The sequence below is a fragment of the Tachypleus tridentatus genome, chromosome 5 (assembly GCF_004210375.1).
Source record: "Tachypleus tridentatus isolate NWPU-2018 chromosome 5, ASM421037v1, whole genome shotgun sequence".
Classification (NCBI taxonomy): domain Eukaryota; kingdom Metazoa; phylum Arthropoda; class Merostomata; order Xiphosura; family Limulidae; genus Tachypleus; species Tachypleus tridentatus.
In genome coordinates this window covers 5,637,756-5,653,027 of record NC_134829.1, presented here as the reverse complement: position 1 = coordinate 5,653,027, position 15,272 = coordinate 5,637,756, and the positions used below count along the sequence as shown (strand labels likewise).

The 15,272-nt window shown below is 35.1% G+C and overlaps 1 protein-coding gene across 2 annotated transcripts in view; it reads right to left on the bottom strand.

The window, feature by feature from the left end:
- Window positions 1–15,272, bottom strand: part of LOC143250416 (protein eva-1-like) — an 88,992-nt gene that overhangs the window by 3,409 nt on the left and 70,311 nt on the right. For both annotated transcript variants that reach the window (XM_076500882.1, XM_076500881.1), the window contains exons 3-7: window positions 7,296–7,419; window positions 6,340–6,489; window positions 3,809–3,955; window positions 3,150–3,341; window positions 320–445 (exon numbers count right to left, since the gene is read on the bottom strand). In XM_076500882.1, coding sequence (XP_076356997.1) covers window positions 320–445; window positions 3,150–3,341; window positions 3,809–3,955; window positions 6,340–6,489; window positions 7,296–7,419 — 739 coding nt within the window. The remainder of the gene's footprint in view (window positions 1–319; window positions 446–3,149; window positions 3,342–3,808; window positions 3,956–6,339; window positions 6,490–7,295; window positions 7,420–15,272) is intronic.

Here is a 15,272-nt window from a genome sequence, read left to right as displayed (position 1 = left end):
ATTAATGAAAACTACATGACATGAATTAGACAAGGAAATTATAATCAGTTCTGACTTGGTCATATCAATGAAAACTGCATGACATGAATTAGACAAGGAAATTATAACCAGATCTGACTTGGTCATATTAATGAAAACTACATGACATGAATTACACGAGGAAATTATAGCCAAATTTCTCCTTTTTACGAAATAATCAGAATGATTAAATAATAACTCTCCAGAAGTTTAAATCAGTAGAAAGCGAGGGTTAAAGCTTAATTTTACTAAGCCTACTTTACAGTCGGACAGAAAGTTATTTGACGTATTAAATCCCCACCTTTTAAGAACTTGTATGCTGCAATCCACTCGGTAAGGAAGCCCACAACCTTTTGATCACCTTCAATAACTGTACAGTTGCTAATGTCCGTATTCTCTACACCTTGAGAAACTGGCTGGTCAACAACTGAATACATGAAATACATGCCATATTTTCATATATGTTACATATTTAATAATCCACTGAATGTCTGTTATAATAAATTAAAAGCAATAATCATCATTAACGGTCGAGAAACCCCAACATACTTAAAACATTTACACACAGAACGAACCGTGTTCCACTTGTAATAAACTTCTTGAATATTGTAGAAGACTTTATATTATCTTGTATATGTCTTTATACCTGTACTTGTTTATCTTAAATGTGCCTTTATACCTGCACTTGTTTATCTTAAATGTGCCTTTATACCAGCACTTGTTTATCTTATATGTGCCTTTATACCAGCACTTGTTTATTTTATATGTGCCTTTATACCAGTACTTGTTTATCTTATATGTGCCTTTATACCAGTGCTTGTCACAATATCAAATTAAATGTCATAAAAAACAGTAAAGGAACTAAAAATAGTTTCTGACAGTTACCTTTGTTTTTATGTTGATACTTTCTGACAGTAACCTTTGTTTTTTGGTTTTTTTCTGACAGTTTCGGTTGTTTTTGTGCATATTTCATAACTGTTACCGTTGTCTTTTGTGGATATTTTCTGACTGTTACCGTTGTTTTTTGTGGATATTTTCTGAATGTTACCGTTGTTTTTTGTGTGGATATTTTATGTTACCGTTGTTTTTTGTGTGGATATATTCTGACTGTTACCGTTGTTTCTTTGTGGATATTTACTGGCTGTTACCGTTGTTTTTTGTGTGGATACTTTATGTTACCGTTGTTTTTTGTGTGCATATTTTCTGACAGATTCCGTTGTTTTTTGTATGAATAATTTCTGACTGTTACCGTTGTCTTTTGTATGGATATTTTCTGACTGTTACCGTTGTCTTTTGTGGATATTTTCTGACTGTTACCGTTGTTTTTTGTGGATATTTTCTGAATGTTACCGTTGTTTTTTGTGTGGATATTTTATGTTACCGTTGTTTTTTGTGTGGATATATTCTGACTGTTACCGTTGTTTCTTTGTGGATATTTACTGGCTGTTACCGTTGTTTTTTGTGTGGATACTTTATGTTACCGTTGTTTTTTGTGTGCATATTTTCTGACAGATTCCGTTGTTTTTTGTATGAATAATTTCTGACTGTTACCGTTGTTTTTTGTATGGATATTTTCTGACTGTTACCGTTGTTTCTTTGTGGATATTTTCTGACTGTTACCGTTGTTTGTTTGTGTGGATATTTCCTAACAGTTACCGTTGTTTCTTGTGTTGGTATTTTCTGACTGTTACCGTTTTTTTTATGTGTGGATATTTTCTGACAGTTTCCGTTGTTTTTTGTGTGGATATTTTCTGCTAGCGTTGTTTCTTGTGTTGGTATTTTCTGATTGTTACCGTTGTTTTTTGTGGATATTTTCTGACTGTTATCGTTGTTTTTTGTGTGGATACTTTCTGTTACCGTTGTTTTATGTGTGTATATTTTCTGTTACCGTTGTTTTTTGTGTGGATATATTCTGACTGTTACCGTTGTTTCTTTGTGGATATATTCTGACTGTTATCGTTGTTTTTGTGTGGATATATTCTGCTACCTTTGTTTTTTGTGTGGATATTTTCTGACAGTTTCCATTGTTTTTTTGTGGATATTTTCTGACAGTTTCCGTTGTTTCTTGTGTGCATATTTTCTGACTGTTACCGTTGTTTTTTGTGTGGATATTTTCTTACAGTTACCGTTGCTTTTGTGTGGATAATTCCTAACTGTTACCGTTGTTTCTTTGTGGATATTATCTAACTGTTACCGTTGTATTTTGTGTGGATATTTTCTGACTGTTACCGTTGTTGTTTGTGTGGATATTTTCTGACTGTTAACGTTGTTTCTTTGTGGATATTATCTAACTGTTACCGTTGTTTTGTGTGAATATATTCTGATTGTTACCGTTGTTGTTTGTGTGGATATTTTCTGACTGTTAACGTTGTTTTTTGTGTGGATATTTTCTGATATTTACCGTTGTTGTTTGTGTGGATATTTTCTGACAGTTTCCTTTTTTTGTGTGGATATTTTCTGACAGTCATCGTTGTTTTTTGTGTGTATATTTTCTGACAGTTTCCGTTGTTTCTTTGTGGATATTATCTAACTGTTACCGTTGTATTTTGTGTGGATATTTTCTGACTGTTACCGTTGTTGTTTGTGTGGATATTTTCTGACTGTTAACGTTGTTTCTTTGTGGATATTATCTAACTGTTACCGTTGTTTTTTGTGTGAATATATTCTGATTGTTACCGTTGTTGTTTGTGTGGATATTTTCTGACTGTTAACGTTGTTTTTTGTGTGGATATTTTCTGATATTTACCGTTGTTGTTTGTGTGGATATTTTCTGACAGTTTCCTTTTTTTGTGTGGATATTTTCTGACAGTCATCGTTGTTTTTTGTGTGTATATTTTCTGACAGTTTCCGTTGTTTTTTGTGTGGATATATTCTGACAACTACTGTTGGTTTCTTTTAGAGTATTTCTTAAATCTGCTATTACGATTCTCTGTTATCAGAAGGATCTGACATATTATCACAAAAATCACGAAACAGGTTTAGGATTGATTATAAAGCAATTTGTTTTTCATATAATCTAAGTAAATTAAACAGCGCTTGTTTGAAACATAATTTTGTCGCTGATGTAAATATTTATCAAAATAATCGTAATACTGTCAAGTGCATAACAACAATGCAACAACTCCTATTACCTGTTTTGTGTTTCGTAGTGGCTGTACTTTTACCGATAGTTACAGTATATTCTAGGCTTCCTTTCCATCTAGTTCTGTTCTGACCCACGGGTGGCGCTACATATCTCGGTTCTTCCACAAAGTAGTCAGTTTTGTCGATTTCGGTGTTTTCCTGTCCATCAATATCCGGCTTCCGAAGTATTTCTTTAGAAACTGTAAAATTAGAGGGTGGAGTTATGTGTCTTTAGCGTGTCTTTTACTTGATGGAAGCACACAAAAGAATTTTAAGTTCATATCACAGTTCAAGTATGTTTGTTCGTTTCGAATTTCACACAAAGCTACACTAGGGCTATCTGCGCTCACCGTCTCTAATTTAGCAGTGCCAGATTAGAGGGAAAGGAACTAGTCATCACCATCTACCGCCAAGTCTTGGGCTACTCTTTTACCAACGAATAGTGGGATTGGCCCACACATTATAACGCCCCCACGGCTGATAGGGCGAGCACGTTTGGTGTGACGGGGACTCAAACCCACGACCTTCGGATTACGATTCGAGTGCCTTAACCCGTCTTTTTTTTATGTGAACAGAACTTCCAGTCATTTACACAAAATAACGACAATAAAGAAATTACGACTTGAACTAAAGGAACTTTGATGAATAATAAATAAAACCTACTTACCACAAGTGTAAACAACCTTGAGGTAATGGCGAGTACCTGCTGGACAACCAGGTTTCCCGAAAGTCTGAACAGAAGCGAGGACAGAACACCTTCGTCTCCCAAGACAGCTCTGCATTACTATCTCTGTTGCGTAGCTACCATGACAATCTAATATACAACAAATATTATATCTGTCGCGTAGTTACTATGACAATCTAATATACAACAAATATTATATCTGTCGCGTAGTTACTATGACAATCTAGTATACAACAAATATTATATCTGTCGCGTAGCTACCATAACAATCTAATATACAACAAATATTATATCTGTCGCGTAGCTACCATAACAATCTAATATACAACAAATATTATGTCTGTCGCGTAGTTACCATGACAATCTAATATACAACAAATATTATATCTGTCGCGTAGTTACCATGACAATCTAATATACAACAAATATTATATCTGTCGCGTAGCTACCATAACAATCTAATATACAACAAATATTATATCTGTCGCGTAGTTACCATGACAATCTAATATACAACAAATATTATATCTGTCGCGTAGTTACCATGACAATCTAATATACAACAAAGATTATATCTGTCGCGTAGTTACCATGACAATCTAGTATACAACAAATATTATATCTGTCGCGTAGCTACCATAACAATCTAATATACAACAAATTATATCTGTCGCGTAGCTACCATAACAATCTAGTATACAACAAATATTATATCTGTCGCGTAGTTACCATGACAATCTAATATACAACAAATATTATATCTGTCGCGTAGTTACCATGACAATCTAATATACAACAAATATTATATCTGTCGCGTAGCTACCATAACAATCTAATATACAACAAATATTATATCTGTCGCGTAGTTACCATGACAATCTAATATACAACAAATATTATATCTGTCGCGTAGTTACCATGACAATCTAATATACAACAAAGATTATATCTGTCGCGTCGCTACCATGAGAATCTAATATACAACAAATATTATATCTGTCGCGTAGCTACCATGACAATCTAATATACAACAAAGATTATATCTGTCGCGTAGTTACCATGACAATCTAATATACAACAAATATTATATCTGTCGCGTAGCTACCATAACAATCTAATATACAACAAATATTATATTTGTCGCGTAGTTACCATGACAATCTAACATACAACAAATATTATATCTGTCGCGTAGTTACCATGACAATCTAATATACAACAAAGATTATATCTGTCGCGTAGCTACCATGAGAATCTAATATACAACAAATATTATATCTGTCGCGTAGCTACCATGACAATCTAATATACAACAAAGATTATATCTGTCGCGTAGCTACCATAACATCTAATATACAACAAATATTATATCTGTCGCGTAGTTACCATGACAATCTAATATACAACAAATATTATATCTGTCGCGTAGCTACCATGACAATCTAATATACAACAAAGATTATGTCTAATTTCTTATTTTCAGAATATGAATATATGTATATATAGCATCATGAGTAATTCCTTACTCTTAATAACAGATAAGTAACAACATGGAAAGTTTCTTGTCTCAGAACATGAATATCTAACATTAATAGCGTCTTTTTCTCAGTAACTACCATCAAAAACGATTCTTATTGTTAATACAAAGCTATTTAACGTTCCATCTCTATAGCCATTCAGTAAAAATTCCGATCAAATAAACTGTTTCAATTGTATAATCTTCTTGCAAATTTTAAGAACAATTAGAGTCTTTCCATCTCTACAATCCCATAATACAACGAACAAGTTAGTTGAAATTACTTCATACTTATATGATTCGTCGTTGGTGGGTAAGTTGTGTAGTTTACGGCTTATGTTTTATGTAAGAACCGCCCTTTTTGTGTTATGGTTAAAATATTGCTGAATTAATCTAAATGTTTGTTTTTAATAATGAGTAATTAATTAAACATCATATTGTTGCATTACAACGATAATTAAAACACAAATATATATGACGCAAAAGTACAGCGATAAAATCTAAAGTTATACGACACTGGATTAGTAGGCATAATTTTGCGCTGTGAATAGTGATTTAGGCTTACCATTTATATTTTGCCTCGCCCTTATTATTTCACTAATGTATTGTAGACTAGGCATTCAACAGGCCCAAAATTTTCAGCACTTATTTGAACACGAACTGTAATTTTTCAGAGGTTATTGGCAAGTCCTACTTATTACTACTTAAAAAACAAAAATCAATTATCAATGGGCTGCAGGAGTACCATCGAAAGTATATATACATACATTTAGGCCTAGCCCTAGTGGAAAAGTTAGTCTGACGTTGCGGGACACGTTCAAGAAATTTATGCAATTTGATACTGATTACCTATCTCTTCGAGGTCTCTTTTACCGCTTTCTCAATTTAGGCCTTTCTAAATATAATCTGTTAATTATTTAACATTGTTAAATTAATCTTGAAATAACGAATATATGAAACAAACTCATTAGTAATGTAATGTTTCTTGAGAGTTAACCTGGAGCCATTTTTCTGGTCTTCTGTGGACATTCGTAAATGGCATGATGTGTTCCCCCAAACGACGCTGAGTAGATGACAATCCGTCGAGATTTCTCGCACTCTATCAGAAGTCTCTCGTGTTCGCACACAATTTTGTTGATAAAAGAACCTGAACATAAAAACAATATGAGCCACGCACCCTCATTATGGTATTACATTCAAACTTCATAAAAACATCAGTTTAAACAACAAATATTTTGAGACACACATATACTCAAACTACACTAGTTTCCAATTAAAATAATAAAGCATTTAGAGAAAACACTCAACCTAATGTCACATTAGTAAGGACGAACTTCAATGCTAGAGACAAGGACAACATGTTACACTGGTAAGAAAGGACATTACTTTAATGTTAGAGATTAGGACAACCTAAAATTAATGCCAGAGACAAGGACAACGTAATGTTACACTAGTAAGAACGAACATTTGTTTAATGCTAGAGACAGGGACAACCTAATGTTACACTAGTAAGAACGAACATTTGTTTAATGCTAGACACAGGGACAACCTAATGTTACACTAGTATGAACAAACATTAGTTTAATGCTAGAGACAGGGACAACCTAATGTTACACTAGTATGAACAAACATTAGTTTAATGCTAGAGACAGGGACAACCTAATGTTACATTAGTATGAACAAACATTACTTTGAGTGTTTGTATTTGATACTATTTTCTCATGTTAATGTTTCTTCTAAGTAAATTTTGTAAATATTTAACATATATTTGGAGCAGTATTGAGATTGTTTTAATAAAAATTGAAGCAATTAGAAAAGGCTTAAAGAAGCGATTATTTTTAACCTATACTGATGAAATAACGGATTATTTTGTTATTGTAACACGAAAACACTTAAATCAACGCATCAAATGACTTTTACATATATTTATGAAATAAAACTGAACTATCTTACTTGGTCTACACTTATAGACGACCTCAGCATATTTCCGAACACCTGGACAGGGATCCTTGCCAAAAGATTCTGGACCTGTCTGTATTCTACAAATACGCTGATGGCGACATCTTTCTTCCACCGTCTGTACAGAGTAAAACGTAGCACAAGAAATAAGTTTTCAATATAGGTTCAATCATTTCAGTTTTTATCTTCACTAGGAAAGGTAGACGGACGGAGGTTGTGTTTGTTTTGTGTTTTTTTCATCAAGGCGATTTCTCGAAAACGAATGAATGGATCTGGATGAAAATTAGTTTGTTTATGTTTTGAATTATTTGAGCAAAGCTGCACGAGGGCTATCTGCGCTAGCCGTCCCTAATTTAGCAGTGTAAGATTAGAGGGAAGGCAGCTAGTCATCACCATCCGCAGCCAACTCTTGGGCTACTCTTTTACTAACGAATAGTGGGATTGACCGTCACATTTTTAACGTCTCCACGGCTGAAAGAGCAAGCATATTTGGTGTGACGGGGATTCGAAACCGCGACCTTCAGATTACGAAAATTAGTACACGTTTGTATTATAATCCAAATTAGAGTTGATTAGTTTTAAAAAGATTAAGGTCAAAGTTCAAAGCTGCATCTAGGTCACGAAGATACAGAAAATCCCTTTCTATTAACATGTGAACTGATTTTTTCACATTAGTTTTACCTTACAGCTCAGTCAGAAATGAACCGATTTTGATAAAATCGGGTGGATTTCTGTTGAATATTATTTTACACTGATCTGTAAAAAGGGGCCGCTGTTCCAGTTTTACTTGTATTTCTTTTGTGAATACAAATTTCTAAGAAACACAAGTTACTTAAATGACAGAACTTCAAAATCTCACTGACGTAAAAGATTCTAAAAAAAATATCTTTGTTATTTTTCATTGGTGTTTTTTATGTTCACTTTATAATAAAGAATTTCAGTAAAAAACCTCCATTTTAGCAGTTACGTTTTTATTTAATTACCCCGTAATACTTTGGATTAGATGGTTGAATTTTTATGTGGTTATAAATAAAAACTTCTGTTTTGGCTGGAGAACATTTACACATATTTGAAATTCGTTCTAAAGTATTAACACATGGTCAAACTACAACCAGTGACGAGGAAACAAAATCGAACCAGATTTCGAAACCTGTTTTCGAAAGCAGGAAATGGTTCACTTTGTTATTCTATTCTTGAATGCTCTGTAATAACATAAATATACACAATACAATTAAAGTTAGTTCAAAATACGTGATATCTACTTATCATAATAACAAAATATGTTTCCTGACATATTTTGTGCATCAAATCTAGTTAGGACACATATCAGGGATAACTTAATAAGTTAGGAGATGTATTATATGCATTCCAATGAGTTACGAACACGTTCTAAACCAGTAAATTAGTTCAGAAACATTTGGAGCATCCTAATTATTCATGAGACAAATTATGGGCAGCGAAATCAGTAAAAAGACATGCTCTAGACAAATAAATTAGCTAAGAGAGATAATCTAGGCAAATACATTAGCTGAGAGACATACTCTAGGCAATTAGATTAAGTGTAAGATATATTATAGGAAACTAAATAAGTTAGGAGACACATTCTTGGAATTGAAATTAGTTAGGAAACATACTCTAGGCAACCCATGATGCACGAGCCATTGCTAAAATTGGAGCTCAATGAAGAACTAGCTATTAGGTAGCTTCTGTTAACTCTATGCACCTATTAACTCTATAAATGTATGACTGACTAGAAAAGCGTAGGTTTTATCACTTTTTAAGTATCACTCTTGTGGTCGAGTCTTAATACGGCCAAATATGTTGATATGAATACATATAAAACTATTTCAGAAATAAGCAGTTTAATATAAGGAGTTATCAGTATTATGTAGGTTCTGGATATGTGCAGAAACATAACGAGTTATCAGTATTATACAGAATCTGGATGTGTGTAGGTATATAAGGAGTTATCAGTATTATATAGGATCTGGATGTGTGTATGTATATAAGGAGTTATCAGTATTATATAGGATCTGGATGTGTGTAGGTATATAAGGAGTTATCAGTATTATATAGGATCTGGATGTGTGTAGGTATATAAGGAGTTATCAGTATTATATAGGATCTGGATGTGTGCAGGCATATAAGGAGTTATCAGTATTATATAGGATCCTGATGTGTGCAGGTATATAGGAGTTATCATTATTATATAGGATCCGGATACGTGGTGTTATATAAGCGAGTTATCAGTATTATATAGGATCCGGATGTGCAGGCAAAAAAAGGAGTTATCAGTATATATAGGATCCGGATGTGTGTAGGCAAAAAAAGGAGTTATCAGTGTTATATAGATCTGGATGTGTAGGCATATAAGGAGTTATCAGCATTATACAGGATCCTGGATGTGTAGGCAAAAAAGGAGTTATCAGTGTTATATAGGATCTGGATGTGTGTAGGCATATGAGGAGTTATCAGTGTTATATAGGATCTGGATGTGTGTAGGTATATAAGGAGTTATCAGTGTTATATAGGATCTTGATGTGTGTAGGTATATAAGGAGTTATCATTATTATATAGGATCTGGATATGTGGTGTTATATAAGGAGTTATCAGTATTATATAGGATCTTGATGTGTGTAGGTATATAATGAGTTATCATTATTATATAGGATCCGATATGTGGTGTTATATAAGAGTTATCAGTATTATATAGGATCTGGATGTGTGTAGGTAAAAATGGAGTTATCAGTGTTATATAGGATCTGGATGTGTGTAGGTATATAAGGAGTTATCAGTGTTATATAGGATCTGGATATGTGTAGGTATATAAGGAGTTATCAGTGTTATGTAGAATCTGGATGTGTGTAGGTATATAAGGAGTTATCAGTGTTATATAGGATCTTGATGTGTGTAGGTATATAAGGAGTTATCAGCCATTATATAGGATCCGGATATGTGGTGTTATATATGAGTTATCAGCATTATATAGGATCTTGATGTGTGTAGGTATATAAGGAGTTATCATTATTATATAGGATCTGGATGTGTTGTGTTATATAAGGAGTTATCAGTATTTTTAGGATCTGGATGTGTGTAGGTAAAAAAGGAGTTATCAGTGTTATATAGGATCTGGATGTGTGTAGGTATATAAGGAGTTATCAGTGTTATATAGGATCTGGATATGTGTAGGTATATAAGGAGTTATCAGTGTTATATAGGATCTGGATATGTGGTGTTATATAAGGAGTTATCAGTATTATATAGGATCTGGATGTGTGTAGGTATATAAGGAGTTATCATTATTATATAGGATCTGGATATGTGGTGTTATATAAGGAGTTATCAGTATTATATAGGATCTGGATGTGTGTAGGTATATAAGGAGTTATCAGTGTTATGTAGAATCTGGATGTGTGTAGGTATATAAGGAGTTATCAGTATTATTTAGGATCTGGATGTGTGTAGGTATATCAGGAGTTATCAGTATTATATAGGATCTGGATGTGTGGTGTTATATAAGGAGTTATCATTATTATATAGGATCTGGATATGTGGTGTTATATAAGGAGTTATCAGTATTATATAGGATCTGGATGTGTGTAGGTATATAAGGAGTTATCAGTATTATATAGGATCTGGATGTGTGTAGGTATATCAGGGTTATCAGTATTATATAGGATCTGGATGTGTGGTGTTATATAAGGAGTTATCATTATTATATAGGATCTGGATATGTGGTGTTATATAAGGAGTTATCAGTCTTATATAGGATCTGGATGTGTGTAGGTATATAAGAAGTTATCAGTATTATATAGGATCTGGATATGTGGTGTTATATAAGGAGTTATCAGTATTATATAGGATCTGGATGTGTGTAGGTATATAAAGAGTTATCAGTGTTATGAAGAATCTGGATGTGTGTAGGCATATAAGGAGTTATCAGTGTTATGTAGAATCTGGATGTGTGTAGGTATATAAGGAGTTATCAGTGTTATATAGGATCTGGATGTGTGTAGTTATATAAGGAGTTATCAGTGTTATGTAGAATCTGGATGTGTGTAGGTATATAAGGAGTTATCAGTGTTATGTAGAATCTGGATGTGTGTAGGTATATAAGGAGTTATCATTATTATATTGGATCTGGATATGTGGTGTTATAAAAGGAGTTATCAGTATTATAGAGAATCTGGATGTGTCTAGGTATATAAAGAGTTATCAGTATTATATATGATCTGGATGTGTCTAGGTATATAAGGAGTTATCAGTGTTATGTAGAATCTGGATGTGTGTAGGTATATAAGGAGTTATCAGTGTTATGTAGAATCTGGATGTGTGTAGGTATATAAGGAGTTATCAGTGTTCTATAGGATCTGGATATGTGTAGGTATATAAGGAGTTATCAGTGTTATGTAGAATCTGGATGTGTGTAGGTATATAAGGAGTTATCAGTGTTATGCAGAATCTGGATGTGTAGGCATATGCGAGTTATCAGTGTTATATAGATCTGGATGTGCGTAGTTATATATGAGTTATCAGTGTTATGCAGAATCTGATGTGTGCAGGCATATAAGGAGTTATCAGTGTTATGCAGAATCTGGATGTGTGCAGGCATATAAGCGAGTTATCATTATTATACTGGATCCGATACGTGGTGTTATATAAGGAGTTATCAGTATTATATAGGATCGGATGTGTGTAGGTATATAAGGAGTTATCAGTGTTATGTAGAATCTGGATGTGTGTAGGTATATAAGGAGTTATCAGTATTATATAGGATCTGGATATGTGGTGTTATATAAGGAGTTATCAGTATTATATAGGATCTGGATGTGTGGTGTTATATAAAGAGTTATCAGTGTTATATAGGATCTGGATGTGTGGTGGTATATAAGGAGTTATCAGTATTATATAAAATCTGGATGTGTGTAGGTATATAAGGAGTTATCAGTGTTTTATAGGATCTGGATGTGTGTAGGTATATAAGGAGTTATCAGTGTTATATAGTATCTGGATGTGTGTAGGTATATAAGGAGTTATCAGTATTATATAGGATCTGGATGTGTGGTGTTATATAAGGAGTTATCAGTATTATATAGGATCTGGATGTGTGGTGTTATATAAGGAGTTATCAGTATGATATTATCTAATTATCTAATGTTATTATCTAATTCTGTTCTAGAACTAATTTTCTGAACTGTTTGTTTCTTGTTTGTCACACCAGAACGGAACATTTTGTTTTTTGTGGTGAATCGGGAAAACGACTGACTATTGGAACCGTGTAAATCTTTTTGAATGGTTAGGAACATCACCTCAGGGTTAATGGTAGTGGTTCATTACAAACGAAGAATCAGAAAAAATGAAGAAAGCATAACTCTTGTAGTGTTAAGGTGTTCCATTCCCTGCTGTGTACAGAATACAGATAGCCGACTCTTGTAGTGTTAATGTGTTCCATTCCCTGCTGTGTACAGAGTACAGATAGCCGACTCTTGTAGTGTTAAGGTGTTTCATTTCATGCTGTGTACAGAGTACAGAGATCCGACTCTTGTAGTGTTAAGATGTTCCATTCCCTGCTGTGTACAGAGTACAGATAGCCGACTCTTGTAGTGTTAAGGTGTTCCATTCCCTGCTGTGTACAGAATACAGATGGCCGACTCTTGTAGTGTTAATGTGTTCCATTTCCTGCTGTGTACAGAGTACAGATAGCCGACTCTTGTAGTGTTAAGGTGTTCCATTCCCTACTGTGTACACAGTACAGAGAGCCGACTCTTGTAGCGTTAAGGGGTTCCATTCTATTCTGTGTAAAGAGTACAGAGAGCCGAATCTTGTATTGTTAAGGTGTTCCATTCCATGCTGTGTACAGAGTACAGATAGCCGACTCTCGTAGTGTTAAGGTGTTCCATTCCATGCTGTGTACAGTATACAGATAGCCGACTCTCGTAGTGTTAAGGTGTTCCATTCCAGCCGACTCTCGTAGTGTTAAGGTGTTCCATTCCATGCTGTGTACAGTATACAGAGAACCGACTCTTGTATTGTTAAGGTGTTCCATTCCCTGCTGTGTACAGAGTACAGATAGGCGACTCTTGTAGTGTTAAGGTGTTCCATTCCCTGCTGTTTACAGAGTACAGATAGCCGACTCTTGTAGTGTTAAGGTGTTCCATTCCCTGCTGTGTACAGAGTACAGATAGCCGACTCTTGTAGTGTTAATGTGTTCCATTTCCTGCTGTGTACAGAGTACAGAGAGCCGACTTTTGTAGTGTTAAGGTGTTCCATTCCCTGCTGTGTACAGAGTACAGAGAGCTGACTCTTGTATTGTTAAGGTGTTCCATTCCCTGCTTTGTACAGAGTACAGATAGCCGTCTCTTGTAGTGTTAAGGTGTTCCATTCCCTGCTGTGTACAGAGTACAGATAGGCGACTCTTGTAGTGTTAAGGTGTTCCATTCCCTGCTGTTTACAGAGTGCAGATAGCCAACTCTTGTAGTGTTAAGGTGTTCCATTCCCTGCTGTGTACAGAGTACAGAGAGCTGACTCTTGTATTGTTAAGGTGTTCCATTCCCTGCTTTGTACAGAGTACAGATAGCCGTCTCTTGTAGTGTTAAGGTGTTCCATTCCCTGCTGTGTACAGAGTACAGATAGGCGACTCTTGTAGTGTTAAGGTGTTCCTTTCCCTTCTGTTTACAGAGTACAGATAGCCAACTCTTGTAGTGTTAAGGTGTTCCATTCCCTGCTGTGTAGCTGTGTACAGAGTACAGATAGCCGACTCTTGTAGTGTTAATGTGTTCCATTTCCTGCTGTGTACAGAGTACAGATAGCCGACTCTTGTAGTGTTAAGGTGTTCCATTCCCTGCTGTGTACAGAGTACAGATAGCCGACTCTTGTAGTGTTAAGGTGTTCCATTCCATGCTGTGTACAGAGTACAGAGAGCCGACTTTTGTAGTGTTAAGGTGTTCCATTCCCTGCTGTGTACAGAGTACAGAGAGCCGACTTTTGTAGTATTAAGGTGTTCCATTCCTTGCTGTGTACAGAGTACAGAGAGCCGACTTTTGTAGTATTAAGGTGTTCCATTCCCTGCTGTGTACAGAGTACAGAGAACCGACTCTTGTATTGTTAAGGTGTTCCATTCCCTGCTGTGTACAGAGTACATAGAGCCGACTTTTGTAGTGTTAAAGTGTTCCATTCCCTGCTGTGTACAGAGTACAGAGAGCCGACTCTTGTAGTGTTAATGTGTTCCATTTCCTGCTGTGTACAGAGTACAGATAGCCGACTCTTGTAGTGTTAAGGTGTTCCATTCCCTGCTGTGTACAGAGTACAGATAGCCGACTCTTGTAGTGTTAATGTGTTCCATTTCCTGCTGTGTACAGAGTACAGAGAGCCGACTTTTGTAGTGTTAAGGTGTTCCATTCCCTGCTGTGTACAGAGTACAGAGAGCTGACTCTTGTATTGTTAAGGTGTTCCATTCCCTGCTTTGTACAGAGTACAGATAGCCGTCTCTTGTAGTGTTAAGGTGTTCCATTCCCTGCTGTGTACAGAGTACAGATAGGCGACTCTTGTAGTGTTAAGGTGTTCCATTCCCTGCTGTTTACAGAGTGCAGATAGCCAACTCTTGTAGTGTTAAGGTGTTCCATTCCCTGCTGTGTACAGAGTACAGAGAGCTGACTCTTGTATTGTTAAGGTGTTCCATTCCCTGCTTTGTACAGAGTACAGATAGCCGTCTCTTGTAGTGTTAAGGTGTTCCATTCCCTGCTGTGTACAGAGTACAGATAGGCGACTCTTGTAGTGTTAAGGTGTTCCTTTCCCTTCTGTTTACAGAGTACAGATAGCCGACTCTTGTAGTGTTAAGGTGTTCCATTCCCTGCTGTGTACAGAGTACAGATAGCCGACTCTTGTAGTGTTAATGTGTTCCATTTCCTGCTGTGTACAGAGTACAGATAGCCGACTCTTGTAGTGTTAAGGTGTTCCATTCCCTGCTGTGTA